The sequence below is a fragment of the Narcine bancroftii genome, chromosome 6 (genome assembly GCF_036971445.1).
Source record: "Narcine bancroftii isolate sNarBan1 chromosome 6, sNarBan1.hap1, whole genome shotgun sequence".
Taxonomy (NCBI): Eukaryota; Metazoa; Chordata; class Chondrichthyes; order Torpediniformes; family Narcinidae; genus Narcine; species Narcine bancroftii.
Window position 1 is genome coordinate 173,780,308 of NC_091474.1, and position 22,506 is coordinate 173,802,813.

The following is a 22,506-nucleotide window of genomic DNA, read 5'->3' on the forward strand; positions in this document are numbered from 1 at the left end:
GAAAGAATTGGAGTCTCCATTTACAGACTTTGAAATTAAGGAGGCTACACAAACTTTGCCAAATGGGAAATCTCCCAGAGATGATGGGTTTACTGTAGAGTTTTATGAAGTCTTGTCTCCTGTATTTATGGATGTATTTAAACAGGCAACAGAGGAGCAATCATTACCAGATTCTTTTTTGAGTGATAATTACAATAGTTTCAAAGAAAGATAGAGATCCTTTGAAAGTAGCTTCGTATCGACCAATTTCTTTATTAACTGTAGATTTATAAAATAATAGCTAAAGTATTATCAAATAAACTTGATAAATATTTACAATTGGTACATGTTGATCAAGCAGGTTTTATTAAAAATAGGTATGCTTCAGATAATATTCTTAGATTGGTTACTTTGATCAATGCATCGAGACATCAGCCCAACCAACCAATGATTGTTGCACTTGATGCGGAAAAGGCATTTGATCGGGTGGAATGAAATTTTTTATTTAAAGTAGTGAAAAAATTTAAGTTTGGACAACTTTTTAACTGGTTGGGTAAAGGCACTATATAAAAATCCAGTTGCTTGGGTGGTGACAAATGGCCAAACTTCTTCGTCATTTAAATTAACGAGATCAATGCGTCAAGGTTGTCCATTGTCACCAGCCTTATTTACATTGGTCATATAACAATTGTCTTAAGCAATCAGACAAAATGAGAATATTAAAAGAATAAAAATTGCAGAAGATTAATATAAAATTAATTTATTTGCTGATGATGTGTTGGTATATTCAACACATCCGGAACAATCTTTGAAAAATTTGCATATGAACATATCTGACACAATCTCTATACTTCTGTATTTAATTCTCAAATCATAAATGATCTTGTTAGTGTTCATAATTACTAGCTATACCTCCATTCCAGATTTTTAAATCTTAGTTCCTCTGCATGTCAGAGCACTGCAGTTTTTCACCATTTAGACAAAACGAATTATTTTTTCAGACATAAATGACAATTCTATATTTTTCCATGGTATACAGTACTCCAATCATTAGATTCTCTATCCATCCCTATTCATCAATGTGTGGAGGAAGATGAGAGATGTCTGAACAAAAGGGGGAAGGGGATGGTAAGGGTGGAAGATGACAGGTGGGAGGGGGGGGAACACTGCAGGGAGGAGGGGAGAGGTGGTAGTCTAGGCTAGGTGGAGAGAGAAAGGAAGTAGGAACTAGAATAACTAGTTAAAGGAGGGGGAAGCTCCCCCTTCCCCCTTTTTTTCAGACATCTCTCATGTTCCCCCACACCGTGATGAAGGGCTCAAGTCTAAAACATTGGTGATGTATCTTCACCTTTGCTACATAAAGGCACTGTTTGACCTGCTGAGTTTCTTCAGCATTTGTGTTTTTTCCCTTGTGAACAGAATCAGTTACATGCAGAAAACTGATCCTGGGATATCTGTACTGTACCAGGCAAGCAATCAGTACTGTTTCCTCCAAATTCCCCCCATCCCCTACCCCCCACCACTAAAGGACAATGTCAATTATATGTGCATCACCATAAAGCCCAACTATTCAGTAAAGTGATGCCTCGACAACATACAATTCACCAACAGATTCTTACCTTTTGAAAGCAACTTACGAAACTTCTGTGTGGCTGCAAGCTGCTGATCAGGATCTTCTGAAAATATCATCTGTACCATTTCTACTGTGATTACACCTTCCTATGGGGGAAATAAAAGTATTAGTACTTTTAGTTCAAAATATATCAGACAAAAACATTCTATATCTTTCCACTTACCCCTGGCATAGATACCACAGTTGAACTTATATCAGGGTCCTGAATGGGGCTTTCAAGCATGACTTCATCATCTCCTGGAACAGCCACATTTCTGCGTTTGAACAACTAGATTAACAAAAGGAAACTATTAGATAAAAAGTGTTACTGTCTTTACATTCATGTATTTTTTAAGACTTTTTTCCTTGCACACCTGCTCTTCTCTTTTCTGTTTACGTAACTGAATTCCCTCTTCCTCTCTTCGCCTTCGCATTTCTTGAGTGTTTAATGCTTTGTTCTTGTAGCTTCTCATTCTGTAATTGTCTTTCACTGGGCTTGCCATGTCTGAAATGAAATATGCTCCCAAATTATCAAACAGTCAAGTCTGCAAATGTAACAAAAGAAGAAAATTCAAGACTAATGGTTCCTCTGCCACCCCCTCCTCATGAACACAAGGACAAAACTACTTTACAAAAGTTTAGCTCAACAAAATCTATTGTGCAAGTATCAAATCAACATTCATCACCTGAAGCCTTTTCTTTAAACAAATTTTGGATTTAAAAAAAAAAACAACTTTTTGCTGTTTGTATTCATTTCTCTTATGTTTAACAAACTGAAATCAAGGGGATTTTTTTTTGCCTATAGTTTCTCCAGGATTTAAACTTTATGGCTCAAGAAAAATTGATTGTATTTCACAATATAAATGTATACAGTAAATTTGTTTAATATTTTCATGAACCACTCCTTCCTTCGAGACTAAAACTGCTGCTAAAAGTTTTGACTTTAGCTAGATTTTTTGTCCAACAAAAAAAAAAATTAACATAAATTGGGAATTTTTTTCCAAAATTCTATTTCAAATACCTTTGGAGAAGCCAAAGCGTTATCACTCCAAATATGGCCAATTTCTAATCTCCACTTTAAAAAATATTCATGGGATAAGTGAAAATCATTCAAAATAAGGAACCCTGAGTGAACTTAAAATAACTTCCTTGCTGCAATCACAATTTAAGACCATAAAAGAATACACAATCTAAGAGAATGCATCAATTTTCTGAAGTAGTGAATTAAACTCTCATAAATGGGATACACAACTAACATGAAGAATAGAGGTAGAGCTAATTGGGGAATACAAATATCCAAGGCACTATTCAAGTACTTCGCATCATCTTCACCTGGGGTGAGTACAAGAGATAGCTCAAATGTACAAGGCTGGTAGTAACCAGGTTCAGATCAGATTTATCCTACATTAAAAGAAGAAAAACAAAGCAGTGCTGTAACTGGTGCAGATCCAAGAGAGCAGAGAACAGATACTGTGCTCCTCTGCAGGGGCCTATAGTCCAATCATTATGCCAATGGCCCCAGACAGGTTTTAAATGCCTCGTAAAAGGGGTCAATGCTCATTTCTAAAAGATTACTTAGCAAACTCATGGAGGTACTTGCCAAAGATGGTGGCATTCAATGAGGGTTGTGAACCGACACAGGGAACAGAGCGAGGACCCCCCCCCAACAATCACTGAGAAGCCTGCAAGAGAGCATTTCAGGGGAGACCATGGCAGCAGATCAGCAAGGGGCTTGCAAGAACAAAGGACTCACATGAGGCTGTGGGATTTGGAGATAGACTGATGAGAACTAGGTGCAGGACCAGGATTTGTGAAAATACCAATGGTAAGATGTGCTCCCGAAGGGCCTCAGATGCTGACAGCTTCTAACTGTATTGGAGGTTTGAAACTAGAAACTCCAGTTCAGCACTGGAATGGACAGGAGGCCATATGGCTGCAGAAGTTACAGGAGGACCGCAAGCAAATCCCCAGACATTCAGTGTCTCTGAAGGGGCTATCTTTTATTTCTATCTCTTATCGGTGGGTCGACAGGCTAGTGATACTGCGGTATGCTAACAGATTTGTGTATTATGTACATGACAATAAAGGGATCTTGAAAACAAAATCATAAACTGAAGGAAGGGCCATTATGCTTTTACTGCATCTGTGAAAGTATCCTATCAGGATGCATCATTGTATGGTACAAGAACTTCTCTGCCCAAGACTGCAGGAAGATGCAGAGGGTTGTGAGCATTGTTCAAGCACTCACACATTCCCCTCTCAATCGACTACATCTACAACTTCTGCTGCCTTAGAAAAGCAGCTATCACCCCAGACTCACCCCAGTCTCACACTCTTCACTATCCTCCATCCAAGAAGATTCACAAGTACAAGATCATGCACAACCAGATTCAAGAACTTTCTTTTCCACTGTTATTAGACTCCTGAATGGACTTCAAAATAGTAAACCTATACTGTTTTTGCTTCAAATTTACTGATCTCTTTGACTGCATGCAAAATAAGCTCTGATTGAATCTTGGAACACATGACAATAAACTTTAAATTTATAAGTATCATGCCAGAGGAAAACTGTGAATCTTATACCCACTTCAATGAAACAAGGTCATGTTAAACTCAGACAGCTTTAATCTTTTTATTTTAATACAGCATGGTAAGTGGCCCAACTGGCGCATGAAACCTATACTGACCAATTATACCTAATTAAACTACACTATGTTTAGAGGGCAAAAGAAAACCAGAATCATGGAGAAAGCCCATGCAGATCAAAAAGAGAATGTAAAAATTCCATGAAGACAGTGCCAGATTTTAACCCTGGTCACGAACAGTTTACAGAGGCCTATTAATTGCTATGCTAACTGTGTTATCTAACCACAAGAAAGATTTAAGAAACAAAATTCCGGATAATGACTTAGTCAGGCATTAATTAACATAAAAGGCAAATATATAACTCAATTTATGTTTTGCTAATGCTACAGCGTTAATAAGAATTGCCTGCTGACTCAATGTCATGAAAGGATTGCAACCCAAAACTTTGATTGACATTTCATTGATGCTAGCTGGCCCATTGAATCCCTCCAGCGTCTTACTGTTTGCTCAAGATTCAGTTCTTGTTTCCCTACTGTTGTAAAGTATTCAAGAAACCAAAAAAACAAGACATGGTTGTTGACTTCAAGGTGGCCTAGGGGGACCACACTTCACTGACCATTGATGGCTCCACCATTGAGGTTGTTAAGAGTTTTAAGTTCCTTGCCGGACAACCTCACATGATCCCTTAACACAAGTTCCACAGCCAAAAAAAGTCCAGCAGCTCCTCTACTTTCTGTGAAGGCTGAGGAAAGTTCATCTCCCACTCTCCATCCTCACTACATTCTACAGAGAGCATCCTGGTTTGAAAGCTGTACCTCTTCAGACTGCAACACCTTGCAGAGGATAGTGAAATCAGCGGAAAGGATCATTGGGGGCTCCCTTCCTACCATAAAGGACATCTACAATACTTGATGCAGGAAAAAGACATTAAACACTGTGAAGGATTCTACACACTCAAGCAAACCATTTTCCCTTCTGCCATCTGGTAAGAAGTACTGCAATATTCAGGCCCTAACATCCAGATGAGGCAATTACTCCCTCCCCCCACAATCAGACTCCTGAACTCCCAGACCATTTGGGTAGCGTGGTATGAACAACGAATAAAGGTGACTTGTCTTGAAGGAGTTCCACCATTTGATAAATGCCGTAAAATGACTCAAGAAGACTGAAAGCTATAAAATTAAAGGGGCAGCTTCAACAAGTATAAAAAGGTTGCTCAGAAATAGAAAATGGATGTGAGCAAGTTATCCACAATTAAAAACCTCTTCTATTAATTTTGCATTTTACTTGGTCACACAGCAGCACCAGACTTGGAGACACATCATGGAAGCCTCCTCAAAGTTCAATGAGAAAGATAGCATTTTAATATTGATAGTATCTCCTTTCCTTAATTTTATCAACAAGATTGAATATGAGCAGGATGCTTCACTTGCAATAAATAAAATGGAAAAGGCAGCAAGTAGCTGAAACATTGAAGAATGGAATTAAGGCAGTAGAGAACACAGAATTGAACACAATATTCTGATGTGGATTTAGAACAAGTTAACACAGGAAATGGCAAGAATAAATAGGAGCTTGCAACTATTGGAATGTGGCAGGGAGTTCGTGCCAAACGTTCCAGCTGTTTACAATGTACCCAAAAAATTTCAAAGATGCAATATTTGTAAAGTTGCAAAAAGATAGATCTCACCGAAACAGGAAATTCTGACAGGATACGGAGTTGATATTTCACCTGGACAGGGCATCCAAAACCATGGATTTTTAAAGTATGTTTTCTTCCCCACCAAAACTACTATCTTGGAATCTTCGGTGAATACTTGGTCAGATTTCTACGTATTCACATAATAAGCATTCCCCTTTTCAATCAAAAGTTTAAGATTTATTTTTAAGTCACTGAACTATTGAATATGCTTTCCATTTACATAATTTATATATTCGTTCTTCAACTTTATCAACTATCGCCCATGTGCATGCCCCGTGAATAACGTACATGACGACGGCCACAAAACAAGGACCTTAAAAGGGGAGTGGGAGAGAATGGTAGTAGGTAAGGAGTGAAACACACCAAAGTCACAACCAAGGATCAGGTCGGTGGATTATCAGCGCAGAAGAGAAGCCTCAGAAGAGGCCACACCCATAACTTCAAGTCCAGGCCTTCACCCCAACACTCCCACCCCCACATGCATATAGTGTTTCCTTCCTTGAAGACACAAAGTCGAAATCAGAACTGGAAAGCCAGAAATCGTTTGTTTGTACAACACCCACGGAGGAATCCGCCGGATGCTCTAGAAAAATTCCCATTACACCATAGTCCGGGAGGACGAAACGCAAACCAACCGAACGGTCGGTATACACTCCCCGAGAGGCCTACCGCACTCAGCCATCTCCGGACAAGCACTCATCGCACAACACATCGGTCCTGCTTTCAATAAAAGACGGAGACGTGCCAATCTGGAACAGGTTGGACCAAATGCAGCGAGATACCCGAGGACAGGCCCCACCTGAAGTCTGCAGCATTCGTCTTGTCAACTAATGTGGGCAAACAAAATGGCGCACACGACAGCACCGGACCGGCGGTTATCCCCTCTCTCCCATCAGCCCCTTCGCTCTGATCCACTCTACGCCTGCGCACCGCCTTCCGCCAAAAAAATGTGGGCGGGCTGAATAATATTAAAAACGATTTTCTGCGCTGCAATAGCATTATTATAATTAACGCAACCCAAATTGACATATATTATATTATACTAATTTGTTGCAACAAAATAAAAAATAAAAAATGACATATGGGAGTCATTGTTGCCTTGGGGACATCGATGAAGGTTGCACGCCTGCGCGTTGGAGTGGGTTGCGAGCGTCCGTCACACCGGAAGTATTGTGCGTTCAGGGGCATGAGTCGACTGCGGTCACGGACTGAGGCACTTCTGACTCGGATCATTATGAATTTTGGAGGTGAACGGCGAAAAATTAGTACAAAGTGGAATCTGTGAGTTTATGAAGCTTCCCTTTTGGATTTAGCGCAGTTGGTGAGTTTTGTCTTCTGATTTCCCCCTTCTCGCGCACCACTTCGCAGAATTAAATTGTCGCTTGGATGGAGAAACAAGGAGGGGTGTTACGAATCCGACTGTCAAGGTGCATATTGTAAAGTTCTGGAAATTAAAAATGAAATTGCTGGTAATGAGTAGCCCACGAGGCAATGCTTCAGGGAGAATCCGTGGTCAGAAGTGGAAAAGCGGAAATGGGAGGGCCGGAGAGGGAAAAAAGGGTTTCTTTGTGAGCTCGAGCCAGCACAGAGTTTGGGGGTCGTTTGGACATGAAAACTACGAAGATTAATGATGGGCAAAAATTAATATGGGTTGACAAATACAGTAAGCAAGCGGAATGAAGCATATGTGTTTAATAATAGCGTTAAATTCCTCTTTTCCTCATTTGGACTAATTTGTATTGTTTTCTCTAAATCAATTATTTCTGTATTATATAGTCATTTTTAAATTTTACCTTATAACTAATTATTTGTCTTCTTAAATACGTCTTTAAAGTATCCCATATAACAAATTTATTCTTTACCGAATCTTTATTATTTTCCCTAAAAAACATAATTTGTTTTCTTACAAAATCACAAGAATCTTTCCTTTTTAACAATACCTTATTTAATCTCCACCTATATCCATTAACTTTTTCTTCTTCACATACTATTGACAATAATAAAGGAGAGTGGTCCAAGATAGTAAGTGCCAGATATGAATGAACTTGAACAGCCAGTAAAACCGTAAGTTCGTGACTATGTTGCGGCAGCTACACTGCTACTGAAAGAACACACAACCAGACGGGTTGAGCTCAGTGAGCAGAAAACTGGTTTATTGCTGGCTGCTGGGCTGGACTTATGCTCCCAGCCCCGGACTTAGCTGAGAACCGCACTGGGGGGTGGGAGGTGGGGGGGGCGACGCTCAGCATGGGCTTCTGAGCCCAGTGCTGAGAAGAAGGGAAACCCCCCCCGACAGTGCCATTTTGGCTGGCTGCCCCGCTGCGTGGATTACAAGTGGGGCCGGTTCGCCTGCCAAGTGGCATGCCGCCACACAGCACCACCCCCCTCTCCCCCCCCACCCCAGAAAAGGCATCAATGTCCTTCTTAGCTGGGTGGCCTCGCCTCTTGGGCTGGGCCACAATCACTGGTTCGGCAGGGTCGAGGTGAGCTGGCTTCTGCTCCCACCTGCCGCCGATGTCCAGCATGAACGTAGACCCTTGAATGCTGGACAACCCTGTTCGGCCCCTCATAAGGTCTCTGCAGAGGTGCCGTGGGCGTGCCCAGCCGAATAAAAACGTACTCTGCGGAGTGCAGCTCGCTGTGGACGTAAGATCGCCGTGTCTGGGCGGCGGTGGGGGTGCGAAGGAGTCCAAGTGGGCCTAGAGGTGGGGAAGTAGCTCATGTGGCGACACTGGGGGTTGTGAAGCGCATTGATGACTCACCGGGCAGTGCCAACGGTGCGCCATAGACCAGCTCAGCTGATAATGCCTGCAGATCCTCCTTGGGCGTGGAGCAGATGCCCAGGAGCACCCAAGGCAGTTCGTCCACCCAGTCGGGACTGGTGAGTTGGACCATAAGTACCGACTTAAGGTGGCCTGAGGGTGATAGGCTGTGGTGCGATGTAGCTCTAACCCCAACCCGTTGGCGAGCTGTGCCCAGGGCCATAGCTCTTGGGCCTTCTGGGTGACCTTCCTCGGGTCGGTGAAACTCTTCTGGACCAGCAGCGGCTGGATGTCCCCGGGTATGTGGTTGAGGAAAATGCGCTCAAAGAGTGGGCAGTTGGTGTGCTCACCCGTGAGCATAAGCATCTCGTCCATCAGCACCATCGGGGACCTGTCCCCCTGGGCGTCGAGGTGCAGCATCCGAGCGGCACGCTGGCACCTGGATAGTCCGAGAGATCCAATGAGCACTTGCTGGATGATCTCATATTTTTCTTCGGCGGGTGGGTGCTGAACGAGGTTTGGTAGTGGCCTGGTCCAGGGCAGTGACTACAAGGTAGAATTTGGTCATGTTAGATGAAATCTGGCAGAGGTGAAACTGAGCCTTCACATGGCCGAACCAGGTCTCCGGCTCCTGAACCCAGAATTCAGGCAGCTTGACGGCTATACCACTGATCCCAGGTTCACTCATGTTGGGTTCAAAGACGTTTGAACCAGTCGGGGTCACCAATTGTAGCAGCAGCTACACTGCTACTGAAAGAACACACAACCAGATGGGTTGAGCTCAGTGAGCAGAAAACTGTTTTATTGCTGGCTGCCGGGCTGGACTTATACTCCCAGCCTGGACCTGAATGAGAACTACGCTGGGTGGGGTGGGGGGGGGGGCGCCGATGTCACTCGGGCATCATGTGGTACCCCAGCGTGGGCTTCTGAGCCCGGTGCTGAGAAGAAGGGGAAACCCCCGCCCGACAGCACCATTTTGGCCGGCTGCCCCACCGCGTGGATTACAAGCGGGGCCGGTTCGTCTGCCTAGTGGCATGCCGCCACAAATATATGTCCAAATATCTCAGACTCATGTCTACCATTAATTCTTTTACTTCCTTAGACACTTTACTATTGTATATTTTCCCAATCTGTCCATTTTCAAATTTAATGCCAAATTAAAATCTCCTCACATCAAAATCTTACCATTGGCAGTTGACAGTTTCATTAAAAAAGTCTTGAATAAATGTATTATCTTCTACATTTGGGGCATATAAATTCAGCAAAGTCCAATTTTATGAATATATTTGACATTCTACCAAAACATATTTTCCTACTGGGTATTTTTTTACATTTAAAATTTTTATTGGTAAATTTTTATTTATCAATGTTGCAACTCATCGAGCCTTTGAATTAAATGAGGCTGCCACTACTGTACCTACCCAATTTCTTTGTAATTTATCCAATTCCTTCTCCTTTAGATGTTTCCTGTATAAAAATTTCTTTTCACATTTTATTTGATTTTGTATCTCATTAATTATGGCCAGCAATAAAAATCAGAGGACACAGTTTTTACAGGCATATGCACTATTTCCAAGAAGATGTTGTTACGCAATGAGAAGTAGTGTACATTTGCAAGAACTGAATTTGCTTGCTAATTTGATGATTTTTGTCAATAAATTACCTTATAAGTTGAAAGACTTGTGGAGAACCATATTTGCAGAGCTTAAGATGTTTTCTGGAAGGGATGCTACCATTGAGGATGTTGTACAATTCTTGGAATGGCATGTGCATGTTTACACCAAACTAGCATTTGGAAATATTAGCAATACTTCAATAGTTCCTAAAGATGTAAAGAAGCCCAATCATCGTCTCAATAGAAATCAAAGGGAAGTACCTTTGGTATTGCTGTGTCAGATACAAGCACAAGAAAGAACAAGGAAATAAAGGAAAAATAATTCAGACTGTTCAGGAAAGCTGTTTGTATTGCAAAGGACAACATGCTTTAGAAAAAATGTTCACAATTGGAGAAAAAAAGTCATATGACAAGAAATTAACCTTTTTAAAGAAGATTGGAATGTGTTTTGGTTGCCTGTGCAAAGGACGCATCAGCAAAACTTGTAGCAAGCTATTCAGTTGTGATACATGCAGTTTAAAGCATCCCAAGTTACTGCGTATTCAACGAAGTAAAGTTGAGAAGGATGTCAAACAATCCAAATCCAAAACTAAAGATGCAGTCAAGGAGAATGGCTCAGTTTTGGTTCATACAGTCTTACTGGGGCCGATGACAAAGCTCTCTCAATAGTGTTATGAGCCCAGAGGACCCCAAATCCCAGCAGCAATAGATATTCACCAAGACAAATGGTAACTTAAACAAAAGTTGCTTTTAATTATCTTTAAACATGAAAACAGAATCACACTTTAACTTATCATTATTGATTTAACTAACCTAATTTGACCCCCTTCTAATTCTAAGCGCGCGTGTACGTAAGGTCTGTGTAAGTTCAGAAAAGTTCTTTGATTCACAGTCAAATCTCACTTCTTATTCCTTCAAGTTCACTGGTTGTAGGCAATTCTTATGCTGTGCACAGAATTTAACATTTACGAATTTGCAAGGTTTTGATGCTTGAAAGGTAAATGTTTACCGATCAGGAAGGTTCTTGTTGGTTTTCATAGAGATTTGTTGTACGATGGACACCCAGCCACTTCTGTGTCTTGCTGAAGAAACTTGCCCTCTCAGGATTCTTGAGATGATAATCTCTTTCTTTCAGGTCGGCACAGAGTTCCTTCTTGTTTCGCTTATTCCAAGTGAAACATCAGACAGCCATTCCTCTCCTCTTGCATGAACCACAAGGGCCAGGCTGAACTAAGAACTCAACCTGTCCTCCAAATGGGGCTTTCCACCTTGTCCTGTTCCAGTCCCAGCTGCTGTTGCTGACTGTAACATTGTAAAACTGATCTGTGTCTCTCTCCCTGTTGACTCTCTCTGCTTACAAAACCACATGACCCTCTTAGAACTGCAAGTTCTCTTCCAGACAATATTTTGCTCCGACAAGCTCTTTCATCTGTTGCCTTTTTGTAGACAACAATCCATTAGTGAAGTCTCTTGGGCACTCTCCAAAGCTTTTGCAAAGGCTCTGAGGCCCTGACATGTCTAGCATGAGCAGAGTTCCAGTATTTTAAATAATATCTGTTTTAAAGTGTTTGTATGTGATCCACAATAACAAACCTTGCCCCAATATAGCTCCCAAAAACATGTTTATATTCTGTAACAATAGTTCTGTGCAGGTTAAAGCTAAAAAAGGAAGCTTTATACTGAAGACTTGCGCATTCCTTGATCCAGAAAGTACTACATCATTTTTTACTGTTGAATTAATGGATAAATTTAACCTTCAGGGTAAAAGATCATAATTCAGCTTTGTAGATTGCTGAATTGAATAGCAATGAATTTTGCGAACTTCCAAGTGTATATACTCAGAAGATTATGTCTGTGAATAGGGAGAATATACCATCTAAGGATGACATCAAACAGTGGGATCATCTAAAAGACATTTGTTTACCCAAGATTGATGCTAAAATTGAGATGCTAATCTGATTAGATGTACCAAAGTCTCTAGAAGTCAAAACGATGGACCTTATGCCACCAGAACATTGCTCAGATGTACAATTATTGGACCTTTCGGAGGAAAAATGAATAATGATCAGGAGTTGTTGAAGTTAATGTCAACAGAATTTCAGTTGTCAAACTTGATCTGTGGGAACAACAGTTTAAAATTGATTTCCCTGAATGTCTCAAAGATATTCAAGAACTTTCAAAGGAGGATAAACAGGTTCGGGATTTAATTTCAAATTCTTTTAAACTTGTTGATGGTCATTACTGTATAGCATTACCTTTGAAGAAAAGGGAAATTTGTATGCCAGATAATAAAATAATTGCAGAACAGCATATGGTGAATTTGAAGAGAAAATTCAAGAGAAATTCTTCCTTTCATTTGGAATATTCCAATGTCATGTCGGATGTGATAACCAAGGGTTATGTAGAAAAGGTATCTGAAAATTTACCTCATTATGGAGTTGTTCATCCATAAAAGGAGAAACTATATGTAGTATTTGATTGTGAAGCATCATTTCAAGCAGTTTCATTGAATTCTCAACTTTTACAAGATCGAGACTTAACTAGTACTTTAATAGGTGTTCTGATAAGATTTTGTAAAGGGCCTATTGTAATTCCTGCAATGTTTTGAAGCAATGTTTCATTAAATGAAAGCACCATCAGAAGATTGTGATTTTCTACAGTTATTATGGTGGCCTAATGGTGATTACTGTAAAGATATGATTGAATACAGAATGACAGTTCATCTATTTGGAGCAACTTTGTCACCGAGTTATGCAAATTTTGCTCTCAGGAAATGTGCTGAAGATAATGAAGAGCAATTTAGTTCTCAAACTATAAACATCATCAGAAATAATTTCTATGTTGATGATTGTCTTACTTCAGTGGTTTCGGAAAAAGAAACAATAGATCTTTATCATGAGTTAAAAGAGATCTGTTATAAAGGAGGTTTCTTCCTTCTGAAATGGATTAGCAACAGTTGAGATGTGTTGCCTGTTCTTCCTGAGACAGAAAGATCAAAGGAGAGAAAACATCTTGATTTGGATTGTGACATTCTACCTATCAAAAGAATTCTAGGAGTGCAATGGTGTGTTCAATCTGATGTTTTCAAGTTCAAAATTATTTTGAAAGAACAACCTTTGACAAGAAGAGATATTCTTGAGATTGTAAGTTCAATTCATGATCACCTGGGAATATTGGCACCAGTTGTATGAATAGCCAAGAAAATTCTGCCAGAATTGTGCAGAAGAAAATTTGGATGGGATGAAGCTATACCAGATTCATTTGCACAAGATTGTATAAATTGGATTGAAAGTCTTAAAATATTATAAAGTTTTGAAGTCGACAGATGTTTTAAGTCAACAGACCTTGGAATAGCCACATTTGCTCAGTTACACCATTTTGCTGACACAAGCGAAGGTGGTTATGGTACTGTCAGTTATTTAGTACTGCAAAATAATCAAGAGCAAACTTGTAATGGGAAAAGCCAGTGTAGCTCCATTAAAGCCAGTCACCATACCTTGAATGGAATTGACTGCCGCTACAATGGCATGCAAAATGGACACTGTGTTAAGAACAGAATTACAGATGGAGTTAGTAGATTCTATGTTTTGGTCTGATAGTACATCCATACTTAAATACATTAATAACAAAACCATGAGGTTTCGTACCTTTGTAACCAACAGAATTAATGAGATCAAGAAGGTTTTGTATGTTAATGGAGATGTGTTAAAAGAGTGGATAATCCAGCTGACATGGCTTCACAAGTTTCAAAAGTTCAAGCGTTTCTGAAAAGGTCTAACACCTGCGTGTTCAGTCCTCAATTTTTTTTGCAATCTCAAGAAGATTGGCCTCAAAATTCAGAGGACTTGAAAGAAATTTCTATGGCGGATCCAGAAATCCATAAAATTAATAGATCTAATTTAACAGCAGCTCAACTAGAATTATGTAAAGCAATTCAAAATCGAAATCAATGACAAATTCATGATGCATTGCTTCAAAAAGGAAATTATTTGGATATTTAATCCACCAACAGGATCACATCAAGGTTGTGTATGGGAAAGAATGATTAGATCAATCAGGAAAATTCTTAATTCTGTTATCATTCTTAATTAAATGCTGAATGATAATAGTCGTCCAATAATGAAAATTTCTGTCGATTCAAATGAAATTGAGGCACTTGCATTGAATCATCTTTTACTTCTTAAATCTAAACCTTTAATGCCTCCAGGTGAATTTCATAAAGAAGATATTTATCCAAGATGCAGATGGAGACAAGTGCAGGTTATTGCGGATTTATTCTGGAAAAGATAGGTTAAGCGATATCTTTCATTATTACAAAAAAGACAAAATGGTCTAAAGCTAAACTCAATTTTGTATGTAATTATTATGTATGATTCTGCACCAAGAAATTCTTGGTTGCTGGGTAGAATCATGGGATACAGTTACGGACAAGAAAGTTTTTGTTCGGCAAGAGCAGATTAAAACCAAGACTGGTTACTTAACTCGAGCTATTACTAAAATCTGTCTTTTACAAGAAGCAGAAAATTTTGATTTCTAATTTTATACTTATCATATTTACTTTTATATCTGTAATAGTAATTATTATGTATTAGTAATGTCAATTATAATGATTAGGGGGCGGAATGTAAAGGTTAAAACCATGTGTTGATGATTTGTGGTTGTTTTATGACTTTCCCTTTAAGAAAGATTGTTATTTTGTCGTGTTACCATAGTTACTATGATATATGAGAACATTAATGGAAACAAAAAAAGGTCAAGCTTAATATAATACAAATGCATAGAGTTGAAAGATATGAACTGGGAGAAAGACCTTACAAGGTGTTGGCATGACAGTTAAAGAAAGAACAGGTATCTTGGACTATAACAGCAATGAAAGACAAATATGACCAAATGGTTTACAAGTCGAAGGGAAAAAAAGAACATTTTAGAGAGTTTTATGAGAAATTATATGTCTGAGTTCAAACAAGATGAAATTAAAATTGAGCAATATTTGCAACATATTCAATTACCAAATTTGTATGAAGAGGAGAAGAAAGAATTATCTAATTCCTCTGCAGAAGATGAGATGTAAGATATTTTGAAAACATTACAAAATAATAAAGTACCAGGAGAAGATAGTTTCCCAGTGGAATTTTATAAGGAATTTAAGGAATTGTTGGTGCCAATTTTTAAAGGATGTTAGATCAAATGAGAGAAGTAAATGATGTACCAGAATTTTTTAAGGTGGCATTGATAATGGTAATACCAAAAAAGGGAAAGATACACTACAAACAGCTTCACATAGACCAATATTTTTGCGAAATGTAGATTATAAAATTGTATCCAAATTGTGGGCCAATCGTTTGGTTAAGATAGTTCCAAAATTAATCAATATGGACCAGACGGGGTTTATTAAATAAAGAAAGACGGGTGATAATATAATTAGATTTTCAAGTTTGATAAATGTAGCTCAAAAAAATGAAAGTTCCAGTGGTAACAGTTACTTTAGATGCAGATAAAACATTTGATAGATTAGAATGGGACTTTTTATTTAAGATGTTATATAAGTTTAGATTTCCTGAGACATTTATAAAAGGAATAAAAACATTGTATAATGAACCAAATGTTGAGCTTGATTAGATTAGAAAGGTCTTCTAGGCACGGTTGTCCACTCTCAATTTGCATTGGCAATAGAACTGTTAGCTGAAGTGATTCGAAGAGATGAGGAAATTACTGGTTTTGAGATAGATAAAATTCATAAAACTAGTCTTTTTGCAGATGATGTTGTAGTGTATTTGACTAAACCAGAAATGTCATTGATTAGATTAAACAAAAGATTAATAGAATATGGATTAGTATTAGGATATAAGGTAAATGTGGATAAAAGTGAAATTATACCTAAGTCTGTAAGTTTGCATTAACCAATGTAAAAAGTTAGTAAAATTTAAATGGCAAAATGATGTGGTTAAATATTTGGGGATAATAGTAAGTAAACAATTGAATAATTTGTATAAATTGAATTATTTACCACTTTTAAAAAGATGGAAGGAATTACCAATAACATTAATAGGGTGTGTGAATTGTATCAAAATGAATATTTTTCCTTGATATCAATACTTATTTCAAACATTACCAATTCAGATGCCTGAAATGTTTTTTAGACGATTAAATAAGAGTATTAGAGAGTTTTTATGGAGAGAAAAATCAGCAAGGATAAGTATGGACATTTTTTAAAAAATTACTTTAAGGCAGCTCAATTGAGATTTTTGTCTTCTTGGTATCAAAGGTGGGGGTGGGGGGGAGTACCTTAGGTATATATTGAGATGAATAATATAGGTTAATAAAGTCCAGAGCAAATACTGTATAAAATGGAACTATGAAATTTTTAAAGGTAAATTTTTAATTTTTAAATGTTTGCTTTAAATATAGAATGGGATACACATAGAGATATAAGAAATTATCTGTTGGCTCAATTGACTTTAAGACAAAATCAACTTCTTCCATTAACAATGAATAATTCTTTATTTGACATCTGATATGGAAAAAGGTATACAAAAAATTTGAGATTGTTTTAGAGGCTCAATTTTCATGACATTTGATTAGTTAAAGGAGAAATATGGGATATCACAAAATACAATATTTGCATATATATTATCAGGTACACAGAACTCAAAACGGTCAACCAGTTTACCTACCTCAGCTGCACCATTTCATCTGATGCAAGGATTGATAGAGATAGACAACAGACTCGCCAAGGCAAATAATGCCTTTGCAAGACTACACAAAAGAGTCTGGAAAAACAACCACCTGAAGAAACACACAAAGATCAGCGTATACAGAGCCGTTGTCATACCCACGCTCCTGTTTGGCTCCAAATCATGGGCCCTCTACCGGCATCACCTACGGCTCCTAGAACGCTTCCATCAGCGCTGTCTCCGCTCCATCCTCAACATTCATTGGAATGACTTTATCACCAACATCGAAGTACTCGAGCTGGCAGAGTGTGCAAGCATCGAATCCATGCTGCTGAAGACCCAACTGTGCTGGGTGGGTCACATCTCCAGAATGGAGGACCATCACCTTCCCAAGATCGTGTTATATGACGAGCTCTCCACTGGCCACCGAGACAGAGATGCACCAAAGAAGAGGTACAAGGACTGCTTAAAGAAATCTCTTGGTGCCTGCCACATTGACCACCTCCAGTGGGCTGATCTCGCCTCCAACCGTGCATCTTGGCACCTCACAGTTTGGTGGACAGCAACCTCCTTTGAAGAAGACCGCAGAGCCCACCTAACTGACAAAAGACAAAGGAGGAAACACCCAACCCCAACCCACCAATTTTCCCTTGTAACCGCTGCAACCGTGCCTGCCTGTCCCGCATCGGACTTGTCAGTCATCAACGAGCCTGCAGCAGACGTGGACATACCCCTCCATAAATCTTCGTCCGCAAAGCGAAGCCAAAGAAAGAAGATCAATTCAGATCCTATTTGAAGAGGAAAATAGAAACAGATTTGAGACTTCAGGAGCATGGTAAATTTGAATATGTAATAACAGATACCTTTATTATTCGAATGTTTATAACCACTATGTATAATAAATTACAAGAAAGAAAGGAGAAAAAATATGTATAAAACTAAATGGAAACAGGATTTAAATATCTAAATTCAAGAAGAAATATGGATGAAATTATGTAGAGACACTGTAACTAATACAATTAATGTTAGATACCAAATGGTTCAATATAATTTTTTACATCAAATGTACTATACATCCAAATTTTTCTACCCAATGATTTAGATATAAAAAAGAAGTTGGTAATTTCTTGCATTCAGTATGGTTGTGTGAAAAGGCAAAAGATTTTTTGGAAAGAATTATGCAGTGTGTAAGAGAAGATATTAAAAATAAAGGTTAAATTAGATCCAAGAATCTTTTTGTTAGGTAATATATATGACAAAGACATCAAGTTGGAGTTATAAAAAGATTTTTGAGTTTAGCAACAACAGCAGCGAGAAAGTGTGTAGCGATAACGTGAAAAATGGAAAAGTAGAAGAAGGGTTTAATGAAATAAAACATTGTCTCCCATCGAATAGTATAGCACTAAGAGGACAGCCTTGTCTAGTACCACAATGAAGATTGAAAGGTTTAGATTGTTTAAAATTAGTAACAATAGATGCTTCTGGAGATAAATACAATAGCTTAATCCATGCAATGAAACCAGATTGAAGGTTCAATCTTTTTAAAGTCTCAAACAAATATTTCCACTCAACCCAATCAAAGGTTCTCTGCATTTAAAGACATAACACCTTATGAGACTGCAGTAGAAGGTGAATATATAATACTCAATGATGTATATTGAAGTGTGAGTAACTATTTTTAATAAAACTTGTCTGGTCCTCTGAAATGATAGATGCCATGATATTCTCTAATCTCTGGGCTAAAAATTTAAAATTTACATTTAATAAAGAAATTGGCCTATAAGTGCTCACTTAGTCAGGTCTTTGATCTTTTTTGTTATTAGAGAGATTGAGGTTTCATAAAATGTTTTTGGCATTTTGCCCAATTTATGAGTCAGAAAGGACAGAGCATAAGCAGGGTGCAAGTACATAAGAAAATTCCTTGAAAAACCCCCAGGGAATCCATCATGGCCAAGTGCTACTGCAGATTGCAAGGAAAAAAAATTGCCTTCACTATATCCTCTTGTGATTATAGGATCATCTAACCACTTTTGATTATCTGAAGATAGCATAGGAATTCAACCAATCTTAAAAAGCTATTCCTTAAACTACTATCATTAGGAAATTCAGAAGTACATGGATACAATAAAATTTTATAAATGTATCATTTATTTCTGTGTGGTCAGTAGTGATATTATCATCATTTTTTTTTTGGATCTCTGTGATTTGCCATTTAGCAGCAACCCTTTTAACTGATTGGCCAAAAGTTTTCCAGATTTGTCTTCATGTACATAAAATTGACTTTTACTTTTTAAGAGTTAACTTTTTGGTTAGATATGTCAAAAGAAGATCAAATTTAGATTTAAGCCCAACATGCTTCTTATATAAATCAAGGGTTGGAGCCAAAGCATATTGTTGATCTAATTGTTTCAATTTGAATGCTAATTCATTTTTTTTTCTTATTAGCTTTTTTCTTAATATTTTCAGTACAAGATGTAATTTGGCCTCTGAGGTAAGCCTTCAAAGCATCCCAGACAATCAGACGAGAAGATTTGTCAGTGATGTTAGTTTTTTTTAAACTTATTTGGTCCTCTTTTTAAAAAAAATTCAAAAAATCTATCGGATAATAAAGTTTTTTAATAGTTTATTTAAAATTGTGAAAATAAAATACAAATGAAAAACCCCTCTTCCCCCCCTCCCACCACCCCCATAACCCAGCCTCCTCCCACCCAAAAAAACCCAAAAGAAAGGAGCAGATTTAAACCATTAAAAAGACATTAAACCTAGGGAACATGGCAAGATGGCGTAGAACAAAGACATGGGTTCTGTCTCTCTCTGGCAGGACTAATTAATGCCCGAGTTATAAAGACTGTTCAAAAGTTAAAAAATTTGTTAAATTTATTATTTGGTGTTGGGGCTGCAAGAAATTAAGAAAGGACGAGGTCAGAAGCAAAAGAAGTTCGTAATTAAAGTTGTGGGAAAGACTGAAAAAGCTGGGCCTACCGAACAGAAGAAGCACCAGGATCGATTAATCATGGAATCCAAGCCTCAGAGGACATCTCTGGATGAACTTAGAAGATCGCTGTCTCCGAAGACTCAACTGAATAAAGATGGCGGCGATGTCGACCAGGACGTTCGTGAGCGCAGCACCATTAGCATGGCCAAGGGTGGTGAGTATAGCAGGGCCGTGCAGGGTACGGGCAGGATAGTGCTATGGGTGATGTTCCAATGCATGCCGACGTGCCAGCGAGTGCATGCTATCATGCAATGGGCCCAATGCGCATGCGCCCGACGTCACATTTTCACAAGGTCCTAGATTGGTTTCGTGCTGCGGGGCAGGGCCTCTCCTTGACGGGCTGAAGAAGTTGGTCCAAAGTGGACTGGGGTTCAGACCCACAGCAGGTTGGCAAGAGAGGACGTTTTAATACAGGAAGATGATGAAGAAGAGCAAATTAAATATTTGGATGAAGAAAATCAGGAACTGTTCTAAATGGCTGGTGAAGCAATGGAGGGTAGGGCCAGAACTACAAAAATGGCTTCTCCTTTTAAGTCTATTGCTTCACCTACTTCAAATCCTTCACCTGGACCTGATGTAGTTACAATGTTTGAGGAGTTAACAAAACAGAAAGAAAATATTATGACATATAACTACTGGTTTTCATAATGTTGATGAACAATTTGTTGAAGAGAAAGGCAAACTATCTGATGTACGTGGAGAAATTGCTGCTATCAAGGAGGATCTTAAAAAGTGTGATTGCAGCAGATGAAGTACAGGAAAGATGTAAAAATGTCGAAGATAGAATGTACGAGGTAGAAGAATCAGTATCTGGTTGGGATATGCAGAAGAGTATGTTTATGCAAAAAAAGATTCTCTGCAAAATCAAAAGTCGAAGGAATAATGTCAAGATTATTGGACTTCCAGAAGATGTTGAAGGTCAAGATCCTACAAATTTTTTTCATAAATGGATTCCAGAAATATTGGGGACGGAAGCATTTCCAGATGGATTGGAACTGGACAGGGCTCACCGAGCGTTGAGAAGAAAACCTTTCCCAGGACAACCTCGGAGAGCAGTTTTACTTAGATGTTTAAGATATAAAGATCGGGAGACAATTTTGCGTCTTGCGGTGCAGAAAGCTCGAATTGATCACAATCCAATAATGGTTCAAGGTCGTAGAGTTTTCTTTTACGTGGATTTATGTCAGGAGGTTTTACAGTGGCATAAGGAGTTTGATCAAGCTATGATGGTGTTGTGGGAAGAAGGGTAATAGGTCGACATTTGGATATCCAGCTGTTCTGAAAGTGTTCTATGGGCCATCTCAATTTCAATTTTTTGAGAAAGCTCAAGATGCTTTAACCTTTGTTAATTCTTTACCAGATAACAAGTTGAGTTTTGATCTTTACAAGAAGCCAGCAGTTAACATTCCTAAAGTCAAGAATGGAAATGGAAGTGAATTGCAGAAGATGGAGATGCTATAGCTGATTGATGTGGCAGAAGATATTATAAAACAGTCTGGACAATAATTTTATGATTTTTTTTTTTCTATTTTTTAGAAGTCTCGCCGGGGAGAGGCAGAGGACCCTGTCTGAATTCAAAGTCATCTGCCACTAGTGGTATCAATCACACCCGGTTGACGGGGGGGGGGGTACTGTTTTGCAGTTTGGTGGGGAGGAGGGGAATTTTTGTGTTTGTATTTTTGATCGTTGGGTTTTAATAAGTAAGGGGGAGGGATGTTTTTGGTTTTTTTTCTTTTGAGGATTTTTATTGGTTTTAGAGGGGGAGCCGGTTTTGATTGTAAGAGTAAATTTTGTTAAGTGCCACTCTATAGGTGATAATGAACAATTTGAATTTTGCGACGTTTAATGTTAAGGGGTTAAATCACCCGATAAAACAGAAACGTGTATTGGATTATATTAAAAAGTTGAAGGTGGATATAACATTTTTGCAAGAAACTAATTTAACTGAGAAGGAACATTTGAAATTGAAAAGAGATTGGGTAGGACATGTGATTGCTTCATCTTTTAATTCTAATACTAGAGGAGTAGCTATTTTGGTAAATAAAAAAGCACCATTTATTTTGGATTCTTTTTTTGTTAATGCTGGTAGGATTTTGGTGGTGAATTGCAAAATTTTTTCAGAAGCTTGGATCTTGATGAATATTTATGCGCCAAATGAGAATGATGAAGTATTTATTACAGATATTTTTTTAAAATTTGAACCAATCGAATGGAAATATTTTAGTGGGAGGGGACTTTAATTGTTGTTTAGATCCTTTGTTAGATAAATCTTTAAAGAGAACTAAAATGGCAAAGAGAATTATTGAGGTAATGAAGGATTTAAATTTGGTAAAAATTTGGAGAAAATTGAATCCTACTGAAAAAAATTATTCTTTTTATTCTGCACGGCATATTTCATTTTCAGAATTGATTTATTTTTAGTTTCAGCTCAATTGCAAGGTAGATTTATACACGCAGAGTCTAAACGTAGAACATTGATCACTAGTTGTTGGCTTCTTGTTTGGGCACTGAGAAAGTACGAAATACTTATCGTTGGAGATTTAATGAGATGTTATTAAAAAGACCTGACTTTATTAAATAT

At 38.3% G+C, this 22,506-nt stretch overlaps 2 protein-coding genes across 6 annotated transcripts in view; one reads left to right on the forward strand and one right to left on the reverse strand.

Annotated features, from left to right (window-relative positions):
* Nucleotides 1-6,782, reverse strand: part of kpna5 (karyopherin alpha 5 (importin alpha 6)) — a 61,777-nt gene extending 54,995 nt beyond the window's left edge. Inside the window, exons 1-4 of one of the 2 annotated variants that reach the window (XM_069886783.1) lie at nucleotides 6,679-6,782; nucleotides 1,966-2,096; nucleotides 1,776-1,880; nucleotides 1,599-1,698 (exon numbers count right to left, since the gene is read on the reverse strand). In XM_069886783.1, the coding sequence (XP_069742884.1) occupies nucleotides 1,599-1,698; nucleotides 1,776-1,880; nucleotides 1,966-2,096; nucleotides 6,679-6,694 (352 nt within the window). In that variant the 5' untranslated portion in view covers nucleotides 6,695-6,782. Of the gene's footprint in view, nucleotides 1-1,598; nucleotides 1,699-1,775; nucleotides 1,881-1,965; nucleotides 2,097-6,548; nucleotides 6,615-6,678 lie in introns of those variants that run through there. The other variant, XM_069886781.1, reaches the window with a different exon arrangement.
* Nucleotides 6,783-7,032: 250 nt separating this feature from the next.
* Nucleotides 7,033-22,506, forward strand: part of zufsp (zinc finger containing ubiquitin peptidase 1) — a 67,860-nt gene continuing 52,386 nt past the window's right edge. For 2 of the 4 annotated variants that reach the window (XM_069886786.1, XM_069886787.1), the window contains exon 1: nucleotides 7,033-7,200. The gene's annotated coding sequence lies outside the window, so the exon portion shown is untranslated. The remainder of the gene's footprint in view (nucleotides 7,201-22,506) is intronic. The other 2 variants (XM_069886788.1, XM_069886789.1) reach the window with 1 other exon arrangement.